The sequence below is a fragment of the Sardina pilchardus genome, chromosome 16, assembly GCF_963854185.1.
Source record: "Sardina pilchardus chromosome 16, fSarPil1.1, whole genome shotgun sequence".
Lineage (NCBI taxonomy): Eukaryota > Metazoa > Chordata > Actinopteri > Clupeiformes > Clupeidae > Sardina > Sardina pilchardus.
In genome coordinates this window covers 13,793,166-13,818,607 of record NC_085009.1, presented here as the reverse complement: position 1 = coordinate 13,818,607, position 25,442 = coordinate 13,793,166, and the positions used below count along the sequence as shown (strand labels likewise).

Genomic DNA, 25,442 nt, shown 5'->3' with positions numbered 1-25,442 from the left:
TTTTCCTAACAATATATTTTCATGGTGTGTTTTCTGATCTGCTTCAGAGCTTCTTCAAGGACTGCATGTTTGACGTGTGTGAACTGGATGGACTGCACTCTGCCCTGTGTGAGGCCATAGAGGCCTATGTGAATGAGTGTCAGGATCGTGGAGTCACCATCGGATCATGGAGAAACACCACCTTCTGCCGTGAGTCTCTATCACCCTCATATTGTTGGTGGTCCTGCATATCTATTGACAAAATAAGGATTTAGCGAATTAATAACTCTTTAATGTCTTCTTTTTTTCTATCAACAGCCCTGACCTGCCCTCCCAACAGCCATTTTGAGTCCTGTGCTTCAGCCTGCCAGCCTTCCTGTGTCACCCCTTCCCCAGGGCAGTGTAGTGGACCGTGTGCAGAGGGGTGTGTGTGTGACCCAGGATTCGTCCTCAGCGCTGGCAAGTGTGTCAGGCAAGACAGCTGTGGATGCAAACACACCAATGGCCAGTACTACCAGGTGAATACATCAATGCATTGACTGACTTGTTTTCTTATTGGTGATTATGTTAATGGTTATTCTATACTCCCCCCCAAAATCCATAATTCTCCCCTTCCTTACTGAGCTTATACAGTATTATGCAGTACATTGGTGTCTATGTTAGATGGTTACTAATCTTCTCTTCTTTTATTGTTCAGCCTGGAGAGGAGTGGTACACCTCTGACTGTGATCTGAAGTGCAGGTGCAATCCTCCCTTCGTCAGCTGTAGTGATGGACAGTGTCCCCCTTCAAAGGAGTGTAGCATCCAGGGAGGACTTCTGGGCTGCTACCCCATTGGTGAGTGTCATTTGGTTGATTTAACATATGAAGAACCCTTCTGTTAGTTTTTGATGTATACCATCAGAGCTAAACAATTGTAATTTTCACAAATAACGTATGACATATTTCAATAATATTAGATATTGAAATGCTGTTCACCAGAACTCTAACAACTGAATTTCCTCATTTCCTCTTTTTTAGCCACTACCCCCAAGCCAACAACACCCAAACCAACAACGCCCAAACCTTCCACAACACCATCTACTCCCAGACCAACAACACCAGGTAAGTTAAATTAGCACTACTGTTTTAATTCACTATCTACTGTAGATTGTCCTATTGGCTGTGATAGACTCATCTCTACATTCATTTCTCCCTCCATTTTTTTCTCTCAACTTCTTCATTCTCTCTTATGACACAGTGACGTGCCCCCCTAATTCTGACTTTTCGGAGTGTGGTCCATCGTGCGTTCCCACCTGCCAGAAGCCCAACATTGACTCCAGTAACTGCACTGGGACCTGTGTGAGCGGCTGCTTCTGTAAACCAGGCTTTGTGCTGTCAGGAAACCGGTGTGTTCGCGCTGACAAGTGTGGCTGTCTGGATGACAACAACAACTATTATGAGGTATACAGTATACAAGAAATAGATATGACCTCTGTTGTCTTTAAGCTATCTTAGGATTAAATATCATCAAAATGAGACATAAGTCTAACAAGCTTGTCTTTCCATCAGCCTGGAGAGGTTGTGTTTGGGGATGGCTGCTCCAAGCTGTGTCGCTGTGCTGGAAACTACACTCTCTCCTGCGTGGACAACAGCTGTGCTCCCACTGAGGAGTGCCGAGAGGTCAATGGAGTCCCTGGATGTTATCCTCAAGGTATTTTTTTTTTAAAATATCTTTTGGTCATAAATATTTTTTAATTTTCTCAGATTTTGCATGACTAACTTAAATACTTGGTATCTAGTAACAAGCTGTCTCCACCCACAGGCACCTCCACCTGCGTTGCCTCTGGAGATCCTCACTACACCACCTTTGATAAGAAGAAGTACAACTTCATGGGCAACTGCACCTATGTGATGTCCAAACCATGCAACACGACTGGTCTGCCACACTATGAGGTCCACGTGTCCAATGAGAACCGCAACAACAACAAGAAAATCAGCTACGTATCAGCGGTGCATGTCTACGTCCATGGAATGACCATTTCCATCCTTAAAGGAGGAACCGTGCGGGTAAGATATAGGATGCAAGCAGTGCACAGCTGTTGAAAATAGAAGTGCAAGTATCCATACAGAATGTTTTCACTCTAACGCTTAACTTTACTTGTTAATTTTTTCTGTATGAATTTCTGCTCAAATGTTTATTCTGTGGTGGTTCAACATTGTACATGAAGTAGTAGTGGTCCACAATTTGTATGAAGTGTCTGGTTGTCTCATCACTGTCTTCTCTCTGTGTATCCCCAGATCAATGGCACCAATGTGAACCTGCCTGTGAACCCAGCTGCAGACGTTTCTGTCTACAAGTCTGGAAAACATTACACCGTGGCCATGAGTTTTGGAGTGACTGTTCGCTACGATGGCAACCACTTCATGGACATCAAAGTGATTGCAGCGTAAGTAAAAGTCAAAGTACTATTTGATGCTAGAACATTCACTCTGTATTTTTCAGGTGGATGTCAATACCATAAGGCTGATGTTAGTGGAATAGTCAGTCAGCTGTTATATCTTGCTCTGATATATGAACTCATACCAAAAATGTTTTGATTCCATAGGTACAAAGAGAAGATTTGTGGCCTTTGCGGAGATTACGACGGAAACTCCAAGGATGACTTCCGTACACCAACAGGCGAACTCGTGACAAAACCGAATGACTTTGGAAACAGCTGGAATTCTGACCCAGAGTAAGATTTTATAGGGAGCATCATGACGTCATCACCAACTTTTAAGACATAGAATGTACTATACAAGTAATTATGCAAACACAAGTACTTTGAATCATGAAGATACCTGGTAGTTCAACCCATAGTAATATATGAAGAAGCACTAAGTCACATCGGCCACTCATTCATATGAAAATCTAGCACTGATTCTACTTTGTCCACTCAGATGCAACAAATCTCCTGAGGTGCCTGTACCTGGTTGTACACCAGAGGAGCAGGACAAATATGAGAAACCTGCTTTCTGTGGAATCATCCTGGACAACAAGGGCCCATTCGCTGTGTGCCACCCCAAGATAAATCCCAACGTGAGTAATTGCATATGCATTATGAAATATATTTTAGGGTTTAAAAGTCTGTCTTGCAAAATGTAGTTGCACTTTCAATTTTAAAACTTTCCTAACAATATATTTTCATGGTGTATTATCTGATCTGCTGCAGAGCTTCTTCAAGGACTGCATGTTTGACGTGTGTGAGCTGGATGGACTGCACTCTGCCTTGTGTGAGGCCATTGAGGCCTATGTGAATGAGTGTCAGGATCGTGGAGTCACCATCGGATCGTGGAGGAACACCACCTTCTGCCGTGAGTCTCTATCACCCTCATATTGTTGGTGCTTCTGTACATTTATTTACAAAAGAAAAGGATTTAGCGAACTAGAATAATTAATATCTTCTTTTTTTTCTATCAACAGCCCTGACCTGCCCTCCCAACAGCCATTTTGAGTCCTGTGCTTCAGCCTGCCAGCCTTCCTGTGTCACTCCTTCCCCAGGGCAGTGTAGTGGACCGTGTGCAGAGGGGTGTGTGTGTGACCCAGGATTTGTCCTCAGCGCTGGCAAGTGTGTCAGGCAAGACAGCTGTGGATGCAAACACACCAATGGCCAGTACTACCAGGTGAATACATCAATGCATTGACTGACTTGTTTTCTTATTGATGATTATGTTAATGGTTATTCTATACTCCCCCCCAAAATCCATAATTCTCCCCTTCCTCACTGAGCTTATACAGTATTATGAAGTACATTGGTGTCTATGAATGGTGACTAATCTTCTCTTCTTTTCTTGTTCAGCCTGGAGAGGAGTGGTACACCTCTGACTGTGATCTGAAGTGCAGGTGCAATCCTCCCTTCGTCAGCTGCAGTGATGGACAGTGTCCCCCTTCAAAGGAGTGTAGCATCCAGGGAGGACTTCTGGGCTGTTACCCCATTGGTGAGTGTCATTTGGTTGATTTAACATATGAAGAACCCTTCTGTTAGTTTTTGATGTATACCATCAGAGCTAAACAATTGTAATTTTCACAAATAACGTATGACATATTTCAATAATATTAGATATTGAAATGCTGTTCACCAGAACTCTAACAACTGAATTTCCTCATTTCCTCTTTTTTAGCCACTACCCCCAAGCCAACAACACCCAAACCAACAACGCCCAAACCTTCCACAACACCATCTACTCCCAGACCAACAACACCAGGTAAGTTAAATTAGCACTACTGTTTTAATTCACTATCTACTGTAGATTGTCCTATTGGCTGTGATAGACTCATCTCTACATTCATTTCTCCCTCCATTTTTTTCTCTCAACTTCTTCATTCTCTCTTATGATACAGTGACGTGCCCCCCTAATTCTGACTTTTCGGAGTGTGGTCCATCGTGCGTTCCCACCTGCCAGAAGCCCAACATTGACTCCAGTAACTGCACTGGGACCTGTGTGAGCGGCTGCTTCTGTAGACCAGGCTTTGTGCTGTCAGGAAACCGGTGTGTTCGCGCTGACAAGTGTGGCTGTCTGGATGACAACAACAACTATTATGAGGTATATACAAGAAATAGATATGACCTCTGTTGTCTTTAAGCTATCTTTGGATTAAATATCATCAAAATAAGACAAAGTCTAACAAGCTTGTCTTTCCATCAGCCTGGAGAGGTTGTGTTTGGGGATGGCTGCTCCAAGCTGTGTCGCTGTGCTGGAAACTACACTCTCTCCTGCGTGGACAACAGCTGTGCTCCCACTGAGGAGTGCCGAGAGGTCAATGGAGTCCCTGGATGTTATCCTCAAGGTATTGTTAAATCTAATCTCTTTTGGGTATGAACATTTTCAATCTTCTGAGATGTTGTGCAAGGTCTTATAATACTTGGTATCTAGTAACAAGCTGTCTCCACCCACAGGCACCTCCACCTGCGTTGCCTCTGGAGATCCTCACTACACCACCTTTGATAAGAAGAAGTACAACTTCATGGGCAACTGCACCTATGTGATGTCCAAACCATGCAACACCACTGGTCTGCCACACTATGAGGTCCACGTGTCCAATGAGAACCGCAACAACAACAAGAAAATCAGCTACGTATCAGCGGTGCATGTCTACGTCCATGGAATGACCATTTCCATCCTTAAAGGAGGAACCGTGCGGGTAAGATATAGGATGCAAGCAGTGCACAGCTGTTGAAAATAGAAGTGCAAGTATCCATGCAGAATGTTTTCACTCTAACGCTTAACTTTACTTGTTAATTGTTTCTGTATGAATTTCTGCTCAAATGTTTATTCTGTGGTGGTTCAACATTGTACATGAAGTAGTAGTGGTCCACAATTTGTATGAAGTGTCTGGTTGTCTCATCACTGTCTTCTCTCTGTGTATCCCCAGATCAATGGCACCAATGTGAACCTGCCTGTGAACCCAGCTGCAGACGTTTCTGTCTACAAGTCTGGAAAACATTACACTGTGGCCATGAGTTTTGGAGTGACTGTTCGCTACGATGGCAACCACTTCATGGACATCAAAGTGATTGCAGCGTGAGTAAAAGTCAAAGTACTATTTGATGCTAGAACATTCACTCTGTATTTTTCAGGTGGATGTCAATACCATAAGGCTGATGTTAGTGGAATAGTCAGTCAGCTGTTATATCTTGCTCTGATATATGAACTAAAACCAAAAATGATTTGATTCCATAGGTACAAAGAGAAGATTTGTGGCCTTTGCGGAGATTACGACGGAAACTCCAAGGATGACTTCCGTACACCAACAGGCGAACTCGTGACAAAACCGAATGACTTTGGAAACAGCTGGAATTCTGATCCAGAGTAAGATTTTACAAGGAGCATCAAGACGTCATCACCAACTTTTAAGACATAGAATGTATATGTTATTATGCATACAGAACTATGTTGGATCATGAAGATACTTATATGAATATATATGAAGAAGCACAAAGTCACATCGGTCACTCATTAATATATTTCCCATACAAATTTAGCACTGATTCCACTTTGTCCACACAGATGCAACAAATCTCCTGAGGTGCCTGTACCTGGTTGTACACCAGAGGAGCAGGATAAATATGAGAAACCTGCCTTCTGTGGTATCATCCTGGACAACAAGGGCCCATTCGCTGTGTGCCACCCCAAGATTAATCCCAACGTGAGTAATTGCATATGCATTATGAAATATATTTTAGGGTATAGAAGTCTGGGTGCTCCATAATAAGGGTCCTTAATAAATAGCAAACTAGTCATTAACTAACCCTTTGTTAACATTTGTTAATTGTTACTAAAATATCTATCTGTCACAAGTTAATGTTTTTTTCATCATTAATATTAGTAATACTATCAGTATGGGTCTCCCACACTGGAAATGAATGATCACAAAGTTCACAAAGGTCCTCGATAAAACAAAACAGGCAAGCTGAAAGATGTAGCGAAATTATGTGAAAACTACTGAAGGTGATGCTGAGGTTCAGACAAAAATGATGACTAATTAATTAATTAATGATGAAAAAACTTTAACTTGTGGCAAATAGATATTTTAGTAACAATTAACAAATATTAACAAAGAGTTAGTTAATGACTAGTTTGCTATTTATTAAGGACCCTTATTATGGAGTGTTACCGAAGTCTCTCTTGCAAAATTTAGATACACTTTTGATTTTAAAATGTTCCTATCAATTTATTTTCATGGTGTATTATCTGATGTGTTGCAGAGCTTCTTCAAGGACTGCATGTTTGATGTGTGTGAACTGGATGGACTGCACTCTGCCCTGTGTGAGGCCATAGAGGCCTATGTGAATGAGTGTCAGGATCGTGGAGTCACCATCGGATCATGGAGGAACACCACCTTCTGCCGTGAGTCTCTATCACTCTCATATTGTTGGTGGTCCTGCATATCTATTGACAAAAAAGGATTTAGCGAATTAATAGCTCATTAATATCTTCTTTTCTCTATCAACAGCCCTGACCTGCCCTCCCAACAGCCATTTTGAGTCCTGTGCTTCAGCCTGCCAGCCTTCCTGTGTCACCCCTTCCCCAGGGCAGTGTAGTGGACCGTGTGCAGAGGGGTGTGTGTGTGACCCAGGATTCGTCCTCAGCGCTGGCAAGTGTGTCAGGCAAGACAGCTGTGGATGCAAACACACCAATGGCCAGTACTACCAGGTGAATACATCAATGCATTGACTGACTTGTTTTCTTATTGGTGATTATGTTAATGGTTATTATATACTTCCCCCCAAAATCCATAATTCTCCCCTTCCTTACTGAGCTTATACAGTATTATGCAGTACATTGGTGTCTATGTTGAATGGCGACTAATCTTCTCTTCTGTTCTTGTTCAGCCTGAAGAGGAGTGGTACACCTCTGACTGTGATCTGAAGTGCAGGTGCAATCCTCCCTTCGTCAGCTGTAGTGATGGACAGTGTCCCCCTTCAAAGGAGTGTAGCATCCAGGGAGGACTTCTGGGCTGCTACCCCATTGGTGAGTGTCATTTGGTTGATTTAACATATGAAGAACCCTTCTGTTAGTTTTTGATGTATACCATCAGAGCTAAACAATTGTAATTTTCACAAATAACGTATGACATATTTCAATAATATTAGATATTGAAATGCTGTTCACCAGAACTCTAACAACTGAATTTTCTCATTTCCTCTTTTTCAGCCACTACCCCCAAGCCAACAACACCCAAACCAACAACGCCCAAACCTTCCACAACACCATCTACTCCCAGACCAACAACACCAGGTCCAGGTAAATTAAATTAGCACTACTGTTTTAATTCACTATCTAGATTGTCCTATTGGCTGGGATAGACTCATCTCTACATTCATTTCTCCCTCCATTTTTTTCTCTCAACTTCTTCATTCTCTCTTATGATACAGTGACGTGCCCCCCTAATTCTGACTTTTCGGAGTGTGGTCCATCGTGCGTTCCCACCTGCCAGAAGCCCAACATTGACTCCAGTAACTGCACTGGGACCTGTGTGAGCGGCTGCTTCTGTAAACCAGGCTTTGTGCTGTCAGGAAACCGGTGTGTTCGCGCTGACAAGTGTGGCTGTCTGGATGACAACAACAACTATTATGAGGTATATACAAGAAATAGATATGACCTCTGTTGTCTTTAAGCTACGTGTATCTTTGGATTAAATATCATCAAAATAAGACAAAGTCTAACAAGCTTGATTTTCCATCAGCCTGGAGAGGTTGTGTTTGGGGATGGCTGCTCCAAGCTGTGTCGCTGTGCTGGAAACTACACTCTCTCCTGCGTGGACAACAGCTGTGCTCCCACTGAGGAGTGCCGAGAGGTCAATGGAGTCCCTGGATGTTATCCTCAAGGTTTTTTTTTTTTTTTTAAATATCTTTTGGTCATAAAAAGTTTTTAATTTTCTCAGATTTTGCATGACTAACTTAAATACTTGGTATCTAGTAACAAGCTGTCTCCACCCACAGGCACCTCCACCTGCGTTGCCTCTGGAGATCCTCACTACACCACCTTTGATAAGAAGAAGTACAACTTCATGGGCAACTGCACCTATGTGATGTCCAAACCATGCAACACGACTGGTCTGCCACACTATGAGGTCCACGTGTCCAATGAGAACCGCAACAACAACAAGAAAATCAGCTACGTATCAGCGGTGCATGTCTACGTCCATGGAATGACCATTTCCATCCTTAAAGGAGGAACCGTGCGGGTAAGATATAGGATGCAAGCAGCGCACAGCTACTGAAAATAGAAGTGCAAGTATCCATGCAGAATGTTTTCACTCTAGCGCTTAACTTAACTCGTTCAGTTTTTCTGTATGAATTTCTGCTCAAATGTTTATTCTGCGGTGGTTTAACATTCTACATGAAATAGTAGTGGTCCACAATTTGTATGAAGTGTCTGGTTGTCTCATCACTGTCTTCTCTCTGTGTATCCCCAGATCAATGGCACCAATGTGAACCTGCCTGTGAACCCAGCTGCAGACGTTTCTGTCTACAAGTCTGGAAAACATTACACCGTGGCCATGAGTTTTGGAGTGACTGTTCGCTACGATGGCAACCACTTCATGGACATCAAAGTGATTGCAGCGTAAGTAAAAGAAAAAATACTACTTGATGCGAGAACATTGATTCTGTGTTTTTCACGTGGATGTCAATACCATAAGCTGGCGTGAGTGGAATAATCAGCTGTTTTATCTTGCTCTGATATATGAACTGAAGCCAAAACTGATTTGATTCCATAGGTACAAAGAGAAGATTTGTGGCCTTTGCGGAGATTACGACGGAAACTCCAAGGATGACTTCCGTACACCAACAGGCGAACTCGTGAAAAATCCGAATGACTTTGGAAACAGCTGGAATTCTGACCCAGAGTAAGACTTTACAGGGAGCATCATGACATCATCACCAACTTTTAACACATAGAATGTACATGTAATTACAGTATGCATACACAAGTACTTTGGATCATGAAGATACCTGGTAGTTCAACCCATAGTAATATATGAAGAAGCACAAAGTCACATCGGTCACTCATTAATATATTTCCCATACAAATCTAGCACTGATTCCACTTTGTCCACACAGATGCAACAAATCTCCTGAGGTGCCTGTACCTGGTTGTACACCAGAGGAGCAGGATAAATATGAGAAACCTGCCTTCTGTGGAATCATCCTGGACAACAAGGGCCCATTCGCTGTGTGCCACCCCAAGATAAATCCCAACGTGAGTAATTGCATATGCATTATGAAATATATTTTAGGGTAAAGAAGTCTTTCTTGCGAAATTTAGATACATTTTCGATTTTAACATTTTCCTAACAATATATTTTCATGGTGTGTTTTCTGATCTGCTGCAGAGCTTCTTCAAGGACTGCATGTTTGACGTGTGTGAACTGGATGGACTGCACTCTGCCCTGTGTGAGGCCATAGAGGCCTATGTGAATGAGTGTCAGGATCGTGGAGTCACCATCGGATCATGGAGAAACACCACCTTCTGCCGTGAGTCTCTATCACCCTCATATTGTTGGTGGTCCTGCATATTTATTGACATAAAAAGGATTTAGCGAATTCATAACTCTTTAATGTCTTCTTTTTTTCTATCAACAGCCCTGACCTGCCCTCCCAACAGCCATTTTGAGTCCTGTGCTTCAGCCTGCCAGCCTTCCTGTGTCACTCCTTCCCCAGGGCAGTGTAGTGGACCGTGTGCAGAGGGGTGTGTGTGTGACCCAGGATTCGTCCTCAGCGCTGGCAAGTGTGTCAGGCAAGACAGCTGTGGATGCCAACACACCAATGGCCAGTACTACCAGGTGAATACATCAATGCATTGACTGACTTGTTTTCTTATTGGTGATTATGTTAATGGTTATTCTATACTCCCCCCCAAAATCCATAATTCTCCCCTTCCTTACTAAGCTTATACAGTATTATGAAGTACATTGGTGTCTATGTTGAATGGTGACTAATCTTCTCTTCTTTTCTTGTTCAGCCTGGAGAGGAGTGGTACACCTCTGACTGTGATCTGAAGTGCAGGTGCAATCCTCCCTTCGTCAGCTGTAGTGATGGACAGTGTCCCCCTTCAAAGGAGTGTAGCATCCAGGGAGGACTTCTGGGCTGTTACCCCATTGGTGAGTGTCATTTGGTTGATTTAACACATGAAGAACCCTTCTGTTAGTTTTTGATGTATACCATCAGAGCTGAACAATTGTAATTTTGTCAAATAACGTATGACATATTTCAATAATATTAGATATTGAACTCTAACAACTGAATTTCCTCATTTCCTCTTTTTTAGCCACTACCCCCAAGCCAACAACACCCAAACCAACAACGCCCAAACCTTCCACAACACCATCTACTCCCAGACCAACAACACCAGGTAAGTTAAAATAGCACTACTGTTTTAATTCACTATCTACTGTAGATTGTCCTATTGGCTGTGATAGACTCATCTCTACATTCATTTCTCTATGCATTTTTTTCTCTCAACTTCTTTATTCTCTCTTATGACACAGTGACGTGCCCCCCTAATTCTGACTTTTCGGAGTGTGGTCCATCGTGCGTTCCCACCTGCCAGAAGCCCAACATTGACTCCAGTAACTGCACTGGGACCTGTGTGAGCGGCTGCTTCTGTAAACCAGGCTTTGTGCTGTCAGGAAACCGGTGTGTTCGCTCTGACAAATGTGGCTGTCTGGATGACAACAACAACTATTATGAGGTATATACAAGAAATAGATATGACCTCTGTGGTCTTTAAGCTATCTTTGGATTAAATATCATCAAAATAAGACAAAGTCTAACAAGCTTGTCTTTCCATCAGCCTGGAGAGGTTGTGTTTGGGGATGGCTGCTCCAAGCTGTGTCGCTGTGCTGGAAACTACACTCTCTCCTGCGTGGACAACAGCTGTGCTCCCACTGAGGAGTGCCGAGAGGTCAATGGAGTCCCTGGATGTTATCCTCAAGGTATTTTTTTTTTTTTAATATCTTTTGGTCATAAATAGTTTTTAATTTTCTCTGATTTTGCATGACTAACTTAAATACTTGGTATCTAGTAACAAGCTGATTCCACCCACAGGCACCTCCACCTGCGTTGCCTCTGGAGATCCTCACTACACCACCTTTGATAAGAAGAAGTACAACTTCATGGGCAACTGCACCTATGTGATGTCCAAACCATGCAACACGACTGGTCTGCCACACTATGAGGTCCACGTGTCCAATGAGAACCGCAACAACAACAAGAAAATCAGCTACGTATCAGCGGTGCATGTCTACGTCCATGGAATGACCATTTCCATCCTTAAAGGAGGAACCGTGCGGGTAAGATATAGGATGCAAGCAGCGCACAGCTACTGAAAATAGAATTGCAAGTATCCATGCAGAATGTTTTCACTCTAACGCTTAACTTTACTTGTTAATTTTTTCTGTATGAATTTCTGCTCAAATGTTTATTCTGTGGTGGTTCAACATTGTACATGAAGTAGTAGTGGTCCACAATTTGTATGAAGTGTCTAGTTGTCTCATCACTGTCTTCTCTCTGTGTATCCCCAGATCAATGGCACCAATGTGAACCTGCCTGTGAACCCAGCTGCAGACGTTTCTGTCTACAAGTCTGGAAAACATTACACCGTGGCCATGAGTTTTGGAGTGACTGTTCGCTACGATGGCAACCACTTCATGGACATCAAAGTGATTGCAGCGTGAGTAAAAGAAAAAATACTACTTGATGTGAGAACATTGATTTTGTATTTTTCAGGTGGATGTCAATACCATAAGGCTGGCGTTAGTGGAATAGTCAACTGTTATATCTTGCTCTGATATATGAACTGAAACCAAAACTGATTTGATTCCATAGGTACAAAGAGAAGATTTGTGGCCTTTGCGGAGATTACGACGGAAACTCCAAGGATGACTTCCGTACACCAACAGGCGAACTCGTGACAAAACCGAATGACTTTGGAAACAGCTGGAATTCTGACCCAGAGTAAGATTTTACAGGGAGCACCATACTGTAACAACATCACCACCTTTTAACACATACAATTTGCATGCAGAAGTACTTTATTTTATGAAGATGAAAATATTTCTGGTAGTTTGACCTACAGTACAATAATATATGAAGAAACACAAAGTCACATCAACCACTAATTAATATATTTGCCATGCAAATCTAGCACTGATTCTACTTTGTCCACTCAGATGCAACAAATCTCCTGAGGTGCCTGTACCTGGTTGTACACCAGAGGAGCAGGATAAATATGAGAAACCTGCCTTCTGTGGAATCATCCTGGACAACAAAGGCCCATTCGCTGTGTGCCACCCCAAGATAAATCCCAACGTGAGTAATTGCATATGCATTATGAAATATATTTTAGGGTAAAGAAGTCTGTCTTGCAAAATGTAGGTACACTTTCGATTTTAAAAGTTTCCTAACAATATTTCCATGGTGTATTATCTGATGTGCTGCAGAGCTTCTTCAAGGACTGCATGTTTGATGTGTGTGAGCTGGATGGACTGCACTCTGCCCTGTGTGAGGCCATAGAGGCCTATGTGAATGAGTGTCAGGATCGTGGAGTCACCATCGGATCATGGAGGAACACCACCTTCTGCCGTGAGTCTCTATCACCCTCATATTGTTGGTGGTCCTGCACATTTATTGACAAAAGAAAAGGATTTAGCAAATCATTAAAATTAATATCTTCTTTTTTCTATCAACAGCCCTGACCTGCCCTCCCGACAGCCATTTTGAGTCCTGTGCTCCAGCCTGCCAGCCTTCCTGTGTCACCCCTTCCCCAGGGCAGTGTAGTGGACCGTGTGCAGAGGGGTGTGTGTGTGACCCAGGATTCGTCCTCAGCGCTGGCAAGTGTGTCAGGCAAGACAGCTGTGGATGCCAACACACCAATGGCCAGTACTACCAGGTGAATACATCAATGCATTGACTGACTTGTTTCCTTATAAGTGATTATTTGAATTAATGGTTATTCTATATTTCCCCAAAATCCATAATTCTCCTCCTCCTTATTGAGTTTATACTGTATAATGCGGTACATTGGTGTCTATGTTGAATGGCGACTAATCTTCTCTTCTGTTCTTGTTCAGCCTGGAGAGGAGTGGTACACCTCTGACTGTGATCTGAAGTGCAGGTGCAATCCTCCCTTCGTCAGCTGTAGTGATGGACAGTGTCCCCCTTCAAAGGAGTGTAGCATCCAGGGAGGACTTTTGGGCTGCTACCCCATTGGTGAGTTTTGTATAAGTGAATGCTTTAAGTGTATTATTTAAATGAAATAAGGTTACAGGCACTCCAACAATGGTTATTCTGTCTTTCATTAGCAACAACGCCCAAACCAACAACTCCCAAACCTACAACGCCCAAGCCAACAACTCCCAAACCTACAACGCCCAAGCCTACGACGCCCCCAGTGAAGTGCCCCATTAATGCGGAGTACATTGAGTGTGGTCCAGCCTGCATCCCCAGCTGTAAGGAGCCCTCCACCAACTGCACTGGGTCCTGTATCACCGGATGCTTCTGTAAGCCCGGCTATCTCTTCCGAGGCTCGCGCTGTGTGCCCCAGGAGAGGTGTGGCTGCCTCGACGCCGATAACAACTACTATGAGGTACAAAGAGTTTCTTATGGAGGGGAAGTTTTTAGTATCAGCATGTGGTCTTCAACTGTATGCATATATACATGTATATCTTGTATGAAAAGCAATAATGAAAAACAATAATGAAAAGCTTATATTTTTTCAATATTTTTACATTTAAATATACACACATATATATATATATATATATATATATATATATATATATATGGAAAAATCTAATTTTTTCATTATTCTATTTCATTTTTCATTGTTCATTATTCTGACTGCACTCTACCTTTTTTAAATTGTTCCTAGAACTGTTGTTAGAATTGCTTTAAAAAGCTTCAGATGTGTACTATGTTGTAAGTCGCTTTGGTTAAAAAGCGTCAGCCACATGTATTGTAATGTAATGAATGTGATGTAATGTAATGTAATCTATATAATATATACTGTATAACCTGCTGTCATTTCCCCTCTGTAGTCCGGAGAGATCATCTTTGGGGATGCCTGCTCCAAGCTGTGTCGCTGCGCTGGAAACTTCACTCTCGACTGCGTGGACAACAGCTGCACTGCTGCTGAGGAGTGCCGAGAGGTCGACGGAGTTCACGGCTGCTATCCCAAAGGTAAGCGTATATTCACGACATGCTTTGTTTTCCTCCAAGAATGTGTAAGGGCAAAAACAAGAGTGACTTCATAAATGCCTTTGCTGGATAACTACAAAATTGTCCAGAGTTCAACAGAGGCTGTTTGAGAGGGAAACCACAAAGCCCTTAACTATTTCTGAAAATAACAGTTCCACCTATTATTCTTTTTCGTGACTTGTTTTTGAGTCGTTGAAACCATAGATAAGTCACACATTTTGAGGTTTTGCATTCCTCCTTCTCAGTCCCATGCTATGAATAAACTGATACTTTTCATGGGCATGACCCTATTTTGTGTGGTTAGAGTAAGCTATTCAGCTGGCCATTGTTCACCTCTCTCAGTCTCATGTGCACAAATTAGAGTTGAGGACATCTAAGGTTCAGCAGTGAACTTGAAGGAATAGTTCTCTCGAGGAAGGCAATCCTGCCTAATACATGTCAGTTGTCATACTTTTTTTTTTTTTGCTTGCCATGCAAATTGAAATTGTCAAGGAAATGTTGTCAATTACTGACACTGTGCAACAGTAAACAAAAAGAACTGGCCACCATTTGCTTCTGTGATATTCAAGCAAAGAGTGATGCCCTTAATAAAAGACTTTGTGACTTCAGAATCCCCAAGTGTCTTACCGAAACGATGCCTTCTGCTGGGAATGAAGATGGCTACATAGTGACCACTCTGATCCCATGACCATGAGCATACAGTAGCTGCACTGTCAGACACATCATTCTGAGCAGCACTTTCGAAACAGTGGGCGACACCGTCTGGTGGCCATCGGGCCAGGACAGTGTTTCTCACGTTTGTCATGTTTCTCTTCAGTGACCGCCACTAATGTTCAGTGTTTGTTTTATTTTCTACCCCCCCAGACGACTCCACCTGCATTGCCACCGGTGATCCCCACTACACCACCTTCGATAAGAAGAAGTACAACTTCATGGGCAACTGCACCTATCTGATGTCCAAGCCTTGCAACGCCACCGGCGTGCCCCACTACGAGGTCTACGTGACCAATAAGAACCGACACAACAATTACCTCATCAGCTACGTGGACTCTGTGCACGTCCACGTCAAAGGGGTGACCGTGTCCATGCTGAGAGGAGGAAACGTGCAGGTGAGGAGAAGTGGAAGAAAAGAAAGGTGTAGGAGCTGTATAGGACCGCGCTAGTAGGGTGTCAGTGTCCACTGGGACCCAGGTTCGATTCTGACCTGCTGCGGTCATTCCCCCTCCGCGCCGCCCCAGTCTCTGTCTCCCACTCACTTCCTGTCCCTCTCCGCTGTCCCGTCTGCAAAAAAAATCCAAAAAGGCCCAAAAATGTATTTTAAAAAAAGAGAAAAGAGACAAAAAGACAAAATAAAAAAAAGACAAATAGACAAAGTAAACGAAAAAAATAAGAAATTGTGGCCATTAATGAGTATGTTTTGGTTACTTGATGATTAAATCCCATTTCTACCCAAACATCGGTAGTTGATTGTTTACACCTGTAATAGAGCAGTGGCCCATGAGATATGTATTTGATGCAGTGTGCTGTGTGTGTGTGTCTCTTTAATGTCTGATCTTCATATCCTCATCCAGCTCAATGGGACCAAAGTCAACGTGCCTTTCAGCCCAGCTGCAGACGTTTCTGTCTTCAAGTCTGGAAAACATTACACCGTGGCCATGAGTTTTGGAGTGACTGTTCGCTACGATGGCAACCACTTCATGGACATCAAAGTGATTGCAGAGTGAGTAGAAACAGTCAAAGCCGTTAAAAACCTAAATATGTAGTGACCGATTAGTCATAGCGGTGTTTAATATATGTCATTGTCGTTTTGCCAGTTATAAGAACAAGGTGTGCGGGTTGTGCGGAGACTACAATGGGAATGCCAAGGATGATTTCCGGAATTCCACCGGCCATCTGGTGACCAGCCCTGTGGAGTTCGGGGATAGCTGGAACGCCGACCCAGAGTAAGACCGCATAGAGACACACACTCTCAGTTACCGCACAGGCATGGACTGTTTGCTCTTAGTCAAGCGCGACCTCCCTAGAATAAGATGAAGTGTTAATGGTGCTGTATAAACAAATTCAATGGCGGGTGGAATGGGCTTAAATAAACACAGAGGGAGAGATTCTTAACATAACTGTACCCTTGATTGTTAGGTGCAACAAGAAACCCGATGAGGTTTATCCCGGATGCACAGATGACCAGCAGGATGAGTATGAGTCTCCTGCCTACTGTGGAATGATTCTGGACAGCAAAGGCCCATTCGCTGTGTGCCACCCCAGGGTTAATCCCAACGTGAGTTAATAAACTAACTTAAGTATTAGTGCTGCATTAGGAATGTGGATGAGAAACCCCCAGTGTATTAAATCAGGGGTTTTCTGATTCTAATAACAGCATTCGTCAGTGTAATGATCATAATGCTAAATGTTGACTTTCAGAGCTTCTACAAGGACTGCATGTTTGACGTGTGTGAGCTGGATGGACTGCCCTCTGCCCTGTGCGAGGCCATAGAGGCCTACGTGAATGAGTGTCAGGATCGTGGAGTCACCATCGGATCGTGGAGGAACACCACCTTCTGCCGTGAGTCATCAGTATACACATGCATTCCGAACATTGATCCTAAGATAGTGCGTAAGCAAAATGCCACAAGTGAGAGCGGTGAGATATCACTATGGTGGTGATTTGGCCGTAGGTAATCACAGTCACGGTAATATCTGCTGCCAACGCCACAATCACATGCTTTAGTGCTTTTAATTATTACTAATGAATAAAACGTTTGCCTCGTCATCATTGTAGGCCAGGTTCTAGTTTAGGAGCTTAAGTCCCTTGAAGAGAGACCATGGCTGTGTCCAAAACGGGAGAAAATGCTGCCTTTTAAGATATCTTACATGGGAAGCATGGCAAGATATGTACTGTATGTGTCTAACATATTGATGTTCCTTTGACCCCCAACAGCTCTAGACTGCCCTGACAACAGCCATTTTGAGTCCTGTGCTCCATCCTGCCAGCCTTCCTGTGTCCAGCCAACTCCTGGTCAGTGTAACGGGACGTGTGCCGAGGGGTGTGTGTGTAACCCAGGATTCGTCCTCAGCGCTGGCAAGTGCATCAAGAAAGACAGCTGCGGATGTGATCACAATGGACTCTACTATGAGGTGTGTGGGGGTGTTTTTTTTATTTTCATTTGTAATGTTTTTTTTATTATTAATTACCACCAAACAATAGACCATAAACTGTGTGTTTTTTTTTTTAATTGTTTATGATTGCAATATTCCTCATTTGATAACAACATTCCTCCTGGCTTTTCAGTCTGGTGAGGAGTTCTACTCTAATGATTGTAAGCAGAAGTGCAAGTGCAACTCTCCCAATGTTACCTGTGAGGCCACCAGCTGTCCCCCAATGCAACAGTGTGGGGTCCAGGAAGGCATTGTTGGCTGTTACCCTGTCGGTAAGTATGGCTCTAGTCCCTTGGACTTCAGTGCTTAAACTGACCCACTTTTGTTGAGTAGAGTTGCACATTCTGTGGAAGGTGTTGCATGTCTTATGGAAGATTTCTCATGCTTAGTTTTCATCCTGTTTTCTAAAGTTAGGTCTTTAGATCTTAGGTCTTCTATAGTTAAGACGTAACCAAGTGCAGTTCGCAGATTTTCAAGCTAGGCATCCATTCACCAGTATTGCACTTATACCCATGCTCATGTTATGTGTGTTTTCCCAGGCTTTGAAGACTGCACGATTTCAGGAGACCCTCACTACAACACCTTTGATGACAGATTCTACACTTTTATGGGCACCTGCACGTACACTCTGGCACGCACCTGCAAGAACAACACAGGTGAGAGAGCGTCTCCTGGTGGAGGAGAATGGGACTTCCATCAACCTGACCCACCCGTCTAATAAAACACACCTATGGTGAATTACACAATGCATCGGTTGAGATATAAAAAAAAAATGGAAATAGCTTTTTCTCCTACTTAAACGTTGTTTTAGCCTTTAACATTGCTCTTAAACATTTTATTGGTGAGGAGAATATTAGGAAGGGTTTGAAATCCACCAGAAATCAGCCATCAGGTTCAGGGGCCTCGGCACTCGTCACCCGAGCTCCGTGAGATTGACCACACTGCCCACTCCTCATTTTCAGGGCCGTGGTTCTCGGTGGAGGGGAAGAATGAAGAGAGAGGAGTGTCCGGCGTGTCCTACCTCAGGAAGCTCTATGTGACGGTCAATGGCGTCACGGTGACCATGATGAAGAGCAGAAGAACGCTGGTAAGCAGATTTAACATCTCAGAACCCATGTGGGCCTTAATATTGTGTGCTAGTGCGTAAAATTGCTTTTCTATATGTTGGTTACATAAAACAATGATCATATCCCCCAACGCACACACGCATACACACACACACACACGCACACACACACACTCACACACTCACACACACACACACACACACATGGGCGCACACACACACCCACGCATACACACACACACACACTCACTCACTCACACACACACATACACACGCGCACACACACACACACACGGGCGCACACACACACACATGCACACACATCTGCATGATTAAGTTTTATTTTCTCCATATTGCAGCCTCTAAATAATCTCGGGATTAATGGGACATATCTCCCACATCTGCCCTCCACTTCAATAGCTTTATTCATCCTGCCATCTATACTGTTGTCACTGCCACATACACACACATGCACACATACACACACACACACACACACACACGCACACACACACACACACACACACACACACACACACACACACACACACACACACACACACACACACACACACACACACACACACACACACACACACACACACACACACACACAGGCAAATCTTTTTAAATAAGTCCTGGCCATGCCACAACATGCTCTACTTGAGCGCAGCTCTTCTGGTCTTTAATCTTGCAAGGGGATCAGAGATGCTTTTTACTTCAGAGGTCTTATCCCTTATCTCTTAACAAGGAAGCGATTTACGGTCAATGGCCTGTAGGTGTTAACCTTTGACCCCCTTATCTTTCTTTCTTTCTTTCTTTCTTTCATTCTCTCTCTCTCCATCCCTCACTCTCTCACGGTTCTTTGTCTTTCTTTTTTTCTCTTCCTCTATCTCTCTCTGTTCCTTGTCTTCTCATTTCTGTTCTCTCTCTCTCTCTCTCTCTCTCTCTCTCTCTCTCTCTCTCTCTACATCCATCACTCTCTCACGGTTCTTTGTCTTTCTTTCTTCTCTTTCTCTCTCTCTCTCTCTCTCTCTCCCCTGTCTTCTTATTCCTCTCTTTCTCTCTCTCGCCTGGTGCAGGTGGATGGCCGCAGAGTGGCCCTCCCTCACTCGCCGTCACCGCTGATGTCCCTGTCCCTGGCTGGACAGTACATCACCCTGGAGACCACCTTTGGGCTCCGCGTGCGCTGGGACGGCAACCACTACGCCCAAATCACCGTGCCCAGGTTTGGACATAAAGCATACAGCACACACACACACACACACACACACACACACGCACCACACACACGCAACATCCAATGACACTGGAATATGGGCCTAATGCAGACATCAAACCACATATTAGAATATTGGACTTAATGATCAATTCCACTTTCTCTCAACACTTATTAAGACAATTAGAGATTTAAATCTCTTTCGTTTCAATTGCTGGTGAATCTTGAAGTGCGTTACAGTTACCGTTTCAGTTGTATAATCATAATCCTCATTGGTATTCTTCGTCTGTCTATTCTTTCTTATTCCTCGGCCACTCTCACGTCCTTCGCTCTGCGTCTGACCCTCTCAGCACGTATCACGACCAGATGTGCGGCCTGTGCGGGGACTTTGATGGTAACGCCGGCAACGACTTCACCAAGCCAGATGGTGCCCAGGCCGACAGCTCCGATCAGTTTGGGAACAGTTGGCAGACAGATGAGGACGAGGATGATGTGTGAGTGTGTGCATCTTCACCGTCTCTGGGATTTCACTGTTTCACAATATTTGTGTTTTCTTTCTCCTCTTAGCAACAGATATTATTACTCCCAGTAGGGGCAGATATACTGAGGGCATTTCAACTACTGTAGTTGCACAAGAGTGCAGCACATTTCTCGAGAGGCAAACTTGACTGGTGGTTTTTAATGTTATGAATAAGTTTTGTCTGACATGTTTTGTTGATATACCCCTGACCTTCTTAGTTTTTTGTTGGTTATTCATTAGTCACAACAGGGATATATTAATATTTCATACTATATATAGAATATATAAATATGATACCATCCATAATGCCAACTTGACTCACATCTGTGTTTAATAGGTGCAAGCCTGATGTGACCCCTGACCCTCCCTGCAAACCAGAGCTGGAGGCCGTGGTGACCAACCCTGCAAACTGTGGCAAGCTCAAGGACCCCGCGGGTCCCTTCAGGTAAGGACACGTCGCAGACACAGACACTGTGCTGGACTTGTGAGAGCACCGTGAGAGCACTGTGAGAGTCATTTTTACCGGTGTTGTGTACTATGTGTCTCACTCATGGCTTCTCTCGCGTCCTCCCGTGTCCAGGGATTGCGTGAAGGTGGTGGACCCGTTGCCGTTCTTCCAGAGCTGCGTGTTTGACATGTGCCGCTACGACGGCATGCAGCAGACGCTGTGTGACCAACTGCAGGCCTACACCGATGCCTGCCTGGGTGCAGGAGCGAAGGTTCACCAGTGGAGGGAGCCAGAATTCTGTCGTAAGTCTCCGCCCCCCACCCCCCCTCTCTGTTTTTCTCTCACACTCTCTCTTTCTCCTTCTGTTCCCCACATGAACTTACACAGCAACATGATAGTCATGTAGAGCCAAGCATCCAAACATTAACTTGTAAAGACACACACACACACACACACACACAAACATACACACACACAGTACTGCAGACTGTGACACACTGATGATATACAGTTTACCAACACTCAGGGCAAAATGCATGAGACAGTTTTCGCACTGGAGTGCAACACACCCTTCACATTGCTTTGCGATCAAAACACCCCCCTGCACCCTCTGCTTGTGATTAACCCCCCCCTCTCTCTCTCTCTCCCTCTCTCTCCCTCTCTCTCCCTCTCCCTCTCTCTCTCTCTCTCTCTCTCTCTCTCCCTCTCTCTCTCCCTCTCTCTCTCCTCTCTCTCTCCTCTCTCCTCTCCTCTCTCCAGCACTGGCCTGCCCCCCAAACAGCCACTACACCATGTGCGTCAGCTCGTGTCCGGAGACATGTCTGGGGGTCAGCGGGCCGCCGGGCTGCGACAGCAAGTGCGTGGAGGGCTGCCAGTGCAACCCCGGCTTCGTCCTGAGCGACGACCGGTGCGTCCCGCTCAAGGACTGCGGCTGCGTGGATCCCCAAGGCTCATATCACCCCGTGAGTGTCCACGCCGAAAGACAACGACACTGCCTGTGTTCACACACAAACAGAGAGAGTGGGAGGGAGTGGGAGGGATGGAGAGAGAGAGAGAGAGACAGTCTTCAGATACCATGAAAACTTACATGAAAATATACAGTACAAAATATTTACATATCAGATTAGACTTTTCATAATTAGTTTTCAATTTGAATGTGCTGTACATATACGTTGACATTTCATATTCTATTCACAATAAAACAAATGTTGTTTCTCATGTACAGTGTATACATTGGACTTATGCGAGGCGTGTGCATCTGTTACACTGTTAAATATAATGTCTGGCTCGGCTGTTTCTGAGAACAGCTGAATGGATTTAGGCTTAACTTTAACTATGGGTCTTTCCCCTGTGGTTGCCCATAAAGCCATTTACAAGGCTTCTGTTTCCACGTCCCGCCAAGAAACATCTGAGGTGGCAAAGCATAGCAAACACTTTCACAGGCCCACTTGAACAAGGGCCCTGCACCGGGTCGTTGGCAGGGTGAAGCTCAGGAGTCCAGCTCCTCGTGAACGAGAGAGGCCGTACGGTCATCGTGGACGTGGATCTCTTGTTATATGACGACGATCTGTTGTTGTTTTTGTGCGCAGGTGAACGAGAGCTGGTACCTGGAGGGCTGCACACAGCAGTGTGTGTGTAATGGTGGTGGGGAGATTGTGTGTCGTAATACCACATGCACCCCCACCGAGGAATGCAAGCTGCAAGACGGTGACTATGGCTGTCAACCGCTGGGTACGATCGGTTTGCTGATTAGAACATTGCTGTCTCACCTGAAAGTTTTGAAATCCTTTGTGAAATTGTTGTTTCATTGTTATGTTGTGTGTTACTGCAATGCCTGTTTCCCCACATAGATAAGGGAACGTGCTCGGTGTCCGGAGATCCCCACTACAACACGTTTGACGATAAGACCCATCACTTCATGGGCTCCTGTTCCTACACCTTAACCAAACCCTGCAACGAGACCTCCGGCTTGCCGTACTTCACCGTCGAGACCCAGAACGAGCACAGGGGCAGCAACAAGAAGGTCTCCTACGTCCGGGCCGTGGTCGTTAACGTTTACGGCCAGCGGGTCATCCTGGAGAAGGGCCGTAAAGTCCAGGTGAGTTCCAGGAGGCTTTTGAAGAACAAGGCCACTAATGAGCACTTTCAGCGTGCCGTGTCAGAACAAGTGGAGATTACAGGCCAGTGAAAAGGGCCGAACAATGAAAGCAGCTCGACTGCGACAGCGCATTCTCAAACGAAAGTGCAGTGACACACCACTTTTACTGAACACCGTGTCTTCTACTTCAGTAAAAGAACAAAGAAGTCCGCACACTAGGGCTCCAAAATGATTTCTTTCTTTCTTTTATTCACCACATTGTGACGTTTCGGGCCAACAGCCCTTCCTCAGACATAAGATAGGTATCTAGCAGCCCATACTTATACAAATTATACTGATTGAACACCTGACATCACATGATGCAGGTGATTAAAGTGACGAGTGCAAAGTGCTTAAAGTGCTAGTGTGCAAAGAGCCAGTATACAGTAAAGTGCCAACATGCAATAAATAACACAAAGCACAACAGTATTTCAATACACTCATATCACCTATAGTGCCACTAGATCCCTTTAAGGAGTAGTGAATACTAAATACATAAGTATAACAGGCAGCCACATCAATATATGCAATATATACACAACATGAGCACCATCACAGATACAATCAGGAAAAACTGACAGATTGGAAATAAGAGACAAGTTACAGCATTCCAGTCCAAACCAGGCCAAGAGCAGTTTAAAGAAAGGGACGCAAGTCAAAGTCTTCATTCATTCCTCTAGGGGCTAGAGTGTCCAGTGTGTAAATCCAAAAGGCTTCTTTTTTTAGAAGTAAAGAGTTAGTATCGCCCCCCCTAGTGGGTGTTTTAACCACTTCAATACCACAGTAGCGCAATGAAGACAAATTGTGAGAACACTGAGTAAAATGAACAGCCACAGGGCTTTTAGGGTCATGATTTCTGATGTTGGAACGATGCTCAGAAATTCTGGTCTTTAACGGCCGTGTGGTTTTGCCGATATATGCCAGGCCACACGGGCATTTGAGCATGTATATGACATTCGAGGTGTTACAGGTGATAATCCCATTGATGTTGAAGGACTTCCCTGTGCGCGGGTGGCTGAAAGTGCTCGTCTTCTGTGTAAAGTTACATTGGGTACACCTCCCGCACCTATAATTCCCAGGGGGCGCCGCCTGTACTTCAGTCCCACCACTTCTTTCCCTGTACACTTGATGTATAAGCTTAGAACGTTTTAAGAGAGTTCCATTATCAGTGTCACAAGGTTTCCGTTTAACATTCCATAATATGTTACCTTAATGCAGAGGAAGTAGTTTGGGAACAAAATAGAAGCATTGTTTTTGTGTTTCTCGTTGAAAGGGTCTATTGACAAGCAAGTAAAGTCCTGTACCACAAGAGATTTTACTTCTGCTCCAGATGAAGAGCATTGTTGCTAAGAGACTAGGTGCAGCTGAATGAAGTGGTCTGTGTGTCCACCACAGGTGAACGGTTTCAGGGTCACTCCACCGGTCACCGTCGAGAAGAACGTGAAGATCTACCTGAGCGGCAAGTTCGTGGTTCTGGAGACGGAGTTCGGGCTGCGCGTGCGCTTCGATGGCAACCACCACGCCGACGTCACCCTGCCTTCCTCCTACAGCGGCCTCCTTTGCGGCATGTGTGGTAAGAGCCACGAGCCACCAGCTATGTGCTGACACCTCAAACGTTTTCCAGAATGTTCCATTGGTATGCCAGTAATTAAGAGTAGCATACCTCCACCCTCGCATCCCCCTACACACACCACACACACCACACACACCACACACGCACACACACACACACACACACACACACACACATCCCTGACACGCTGTTCCTCATTCTCCAAAGGAAACTACAACGGGAAATCTGGAGACGACAATCTAAAACCAGATGGCCGACCGGCGGCTAACACCAACGAGCTCGGAGAGAGCTGGCAGGTCCCTGACGACAGGCCAGAGTGAGTATGAAATCACAATGAAAAACACACCGACCAACAATGACCGATAATGGCCGATCGTAATGACCTCTGGAAGATGTAAAGGCTGACATTTTAACGTCCCCCCTCCCACAGCTGTAGCCATGACGGTGGCATCGGCGAGTGCGACGATAAGATCGAGAGCGAAGCCCAGAAGCCCACCAGCTGTGGCATGATCACCGACCCCAATGGTGCGAGTTCACACACACACACACACACACACACACACACACACACACACACACACAGATAACCATACTCCACTCTTTACTCTACGGGTTACACTGCCCA

At 44.4% G+C, this 25,442-nt stretch overlaps 1 protein-coding gene across 1 annotated transcript in view; it reads left to right on the top strand.

Moving 5' to 3' along the window:
- The window catches only part of zanl (zonadhesin, like), a 51,211-nt gene that overhangs the window by 9,582 nt on the left and 16,187 nt on the right, over window positions 1-25,442 (top strand). Inside the window, exons 26-83 of the mRNA XM_062517272.1 lie at window positions 48-189; window positions 298-497; window positions 677-815; window positions 999-1,082; window positions 1,219-1,421; window positions 1,530-1,671; window positions 1,783-2,027; window positions 2,259-2,407; window positions 2,567-2,695; window positions 2,901-3,039; window positions 3,173-3,314; window positions 3,424-3,623; window positions 3,800-3,938; window positions 4,898-5,142; window positions 5,374-5,522; window positions 5,682-5,810; window positions 6,009-6,147; window positions 6,707-6,848; window positions 6,955-7,154; window positions 7,334-7,472; window positions 7,656-7,745; window positions 7,877-8,079; window positions 8,188-8,329; window positions 8,444-8,688; window positions 8,920-9,068; window positions 9,223-9,351; window positions 9,566-9,704; window positions 9,838-9,979; window positions 10,088-10,287; window positions 10,467-10,605; window positions 11,552-11,796; window positions 12,028-12,176; window positions 12,332-12,460; window positions 12,676-12,814; window positions 12,946-13,087; window positions 13,195-13,394; window positions 13,576-13,714; window positions 13,807-14,090; window positions 14,542-14,683; window positions 15,566-15,810; window positions 16,273-16,421; window positions 16,516-16,644; window positions 16,838-16,976; window positions 17,120-17,261; window positions 17,637-17,833; window positions 17,988-18,126; window positions 18,394-18,510; window positions 18,817-18,941; window positions 20,003-20,148; window positions 20,490-20,633; window positions 20,997-21,104; window positions 21,240-21,409; window positions 21,867-22,069; window positions 22,697-22,838; window positions 22,958-23,205; window positions 24,640-24,817; window positions 25,025-25,133; window positions 25,248-25,342. Coding sequence (XP_062373256.1) covers window positions 48-189; window positions 298-497; window positions 677-815; window positions 999-1,082; window positions 1,219-1,421; window positions 1,530-1,671; window positions 1,783-2,027; window positions 2,259-2,407; window positions 2,567-2,695; window positions 2,901-3,039; window positions 3,173-3,314; window positions 3,424-3,623; window positions 3,800-3,938; window positions 4,898-5,142; window positions 5,374-5,522; window positions 5,682-5,810; window positions 6,009-6,147; window positions 6,707-6,848; window positions 6,955-7,154; window positions 7,334-7,472; window positions 7,656-7,745; window positions 7,877-8,079; window positions 8,188-8,329; window positions 8,444-8,688; window positions 8,920-9,068; window positions 9,223-9,351; window positions 9,566-9,704; window positions 9,838-9,979; window positions 10,088-10,287; window positions 10,467-10,605; window positions 11,552-11,796; window positions 12,028-12,176; window positions 12,332-12,460; window positions 12,676-12,814; window positions 12,946-13,087; window positions 13,195-13,394; window positions 13,576-13,714; window positions 13,807-14,090; window positions 14,542-14,683; window positions 15,566-15,810; window positions 16,273-16,421; window positions 16,516-16,644; window positions 16,838-16,976; window positions 17,120-17,261; window positions 17,637-17,833; window positions 17,988-18,126; window positions 18,394-18,510; window positions 18,817-18,941; window positions 20,003-20,148; window positions 20,490-20,633; window positions 20,997-21,104; window positions 21,240-21,409; window positions 21,867-22,069; window positions 22,697-22,838; window positions 22,958-23,205; window positions 24,640-24,817; window positions 25,025-25,133; window positions 25,248-25,342 — 9,268 coding nt within the window. The remainder of the gene's footprint in view (window positions 1-47; window positions 190-297; window positions 498-676; window positions 816-998; window positions 1,083-1,218; window positions 1,422-1,529; window positions 1,672-1,782; window positions 2,028-2,258; window positions 2,408-2,566; window positions 2,696-2,900; window positions 3,040-3,172; window positions 3,315-3,423; window positions 3,624-3,799; window positions 3,939-4,897; window positions 5,143-5,373; window positions 5,523-5,681; window positions 5,811-6,008; window positions 6,148-6,706; window positions 6,849-6,954; window positions 7,155-7,333; window positions 7,473-7,655; window positions 7,746-7,876; window positions 8,080-8,187; window positions 8,330-8,443; window positions 8,689-8,919; window positions 9,069-9,222; window positions 9,352-9,565; window positions 9,705-9,837; window positions 9,980-10,087; window positions 10,288-10,466; window positions 10,606-11,551; window positions 11,797-12,027; window positions 12,177-12,331; window positions 12,461-12,675; window positions 12,815-12,945; window positions 13,088-13,194; window positions 13,395-13,575; window positions 13,715-13,806; window positions 14,091-14,541; window positions 14,684-15,565; window positions 15,811-16,272; window positions 16,422-16,515; window positions 16,645-16,837; window positions 16,977-17,119; window positions 17,262-17,636; window positions 17,834-17,987; window positions 18,127-18,393; window positions 18,511-18,816; window positions 18,942-20,002; window positions 20,149-20,489; window positions 20,634-20,996; window positions 21,105-21,239; window positions 21,410-21,866; window positions 22,070-22,696; window positions 22,839-22,957; window positions 23,206-24,639; window positions 24,818-25,024; window positions 25,134-25,247; window positions 25,343-25,442) is intronic.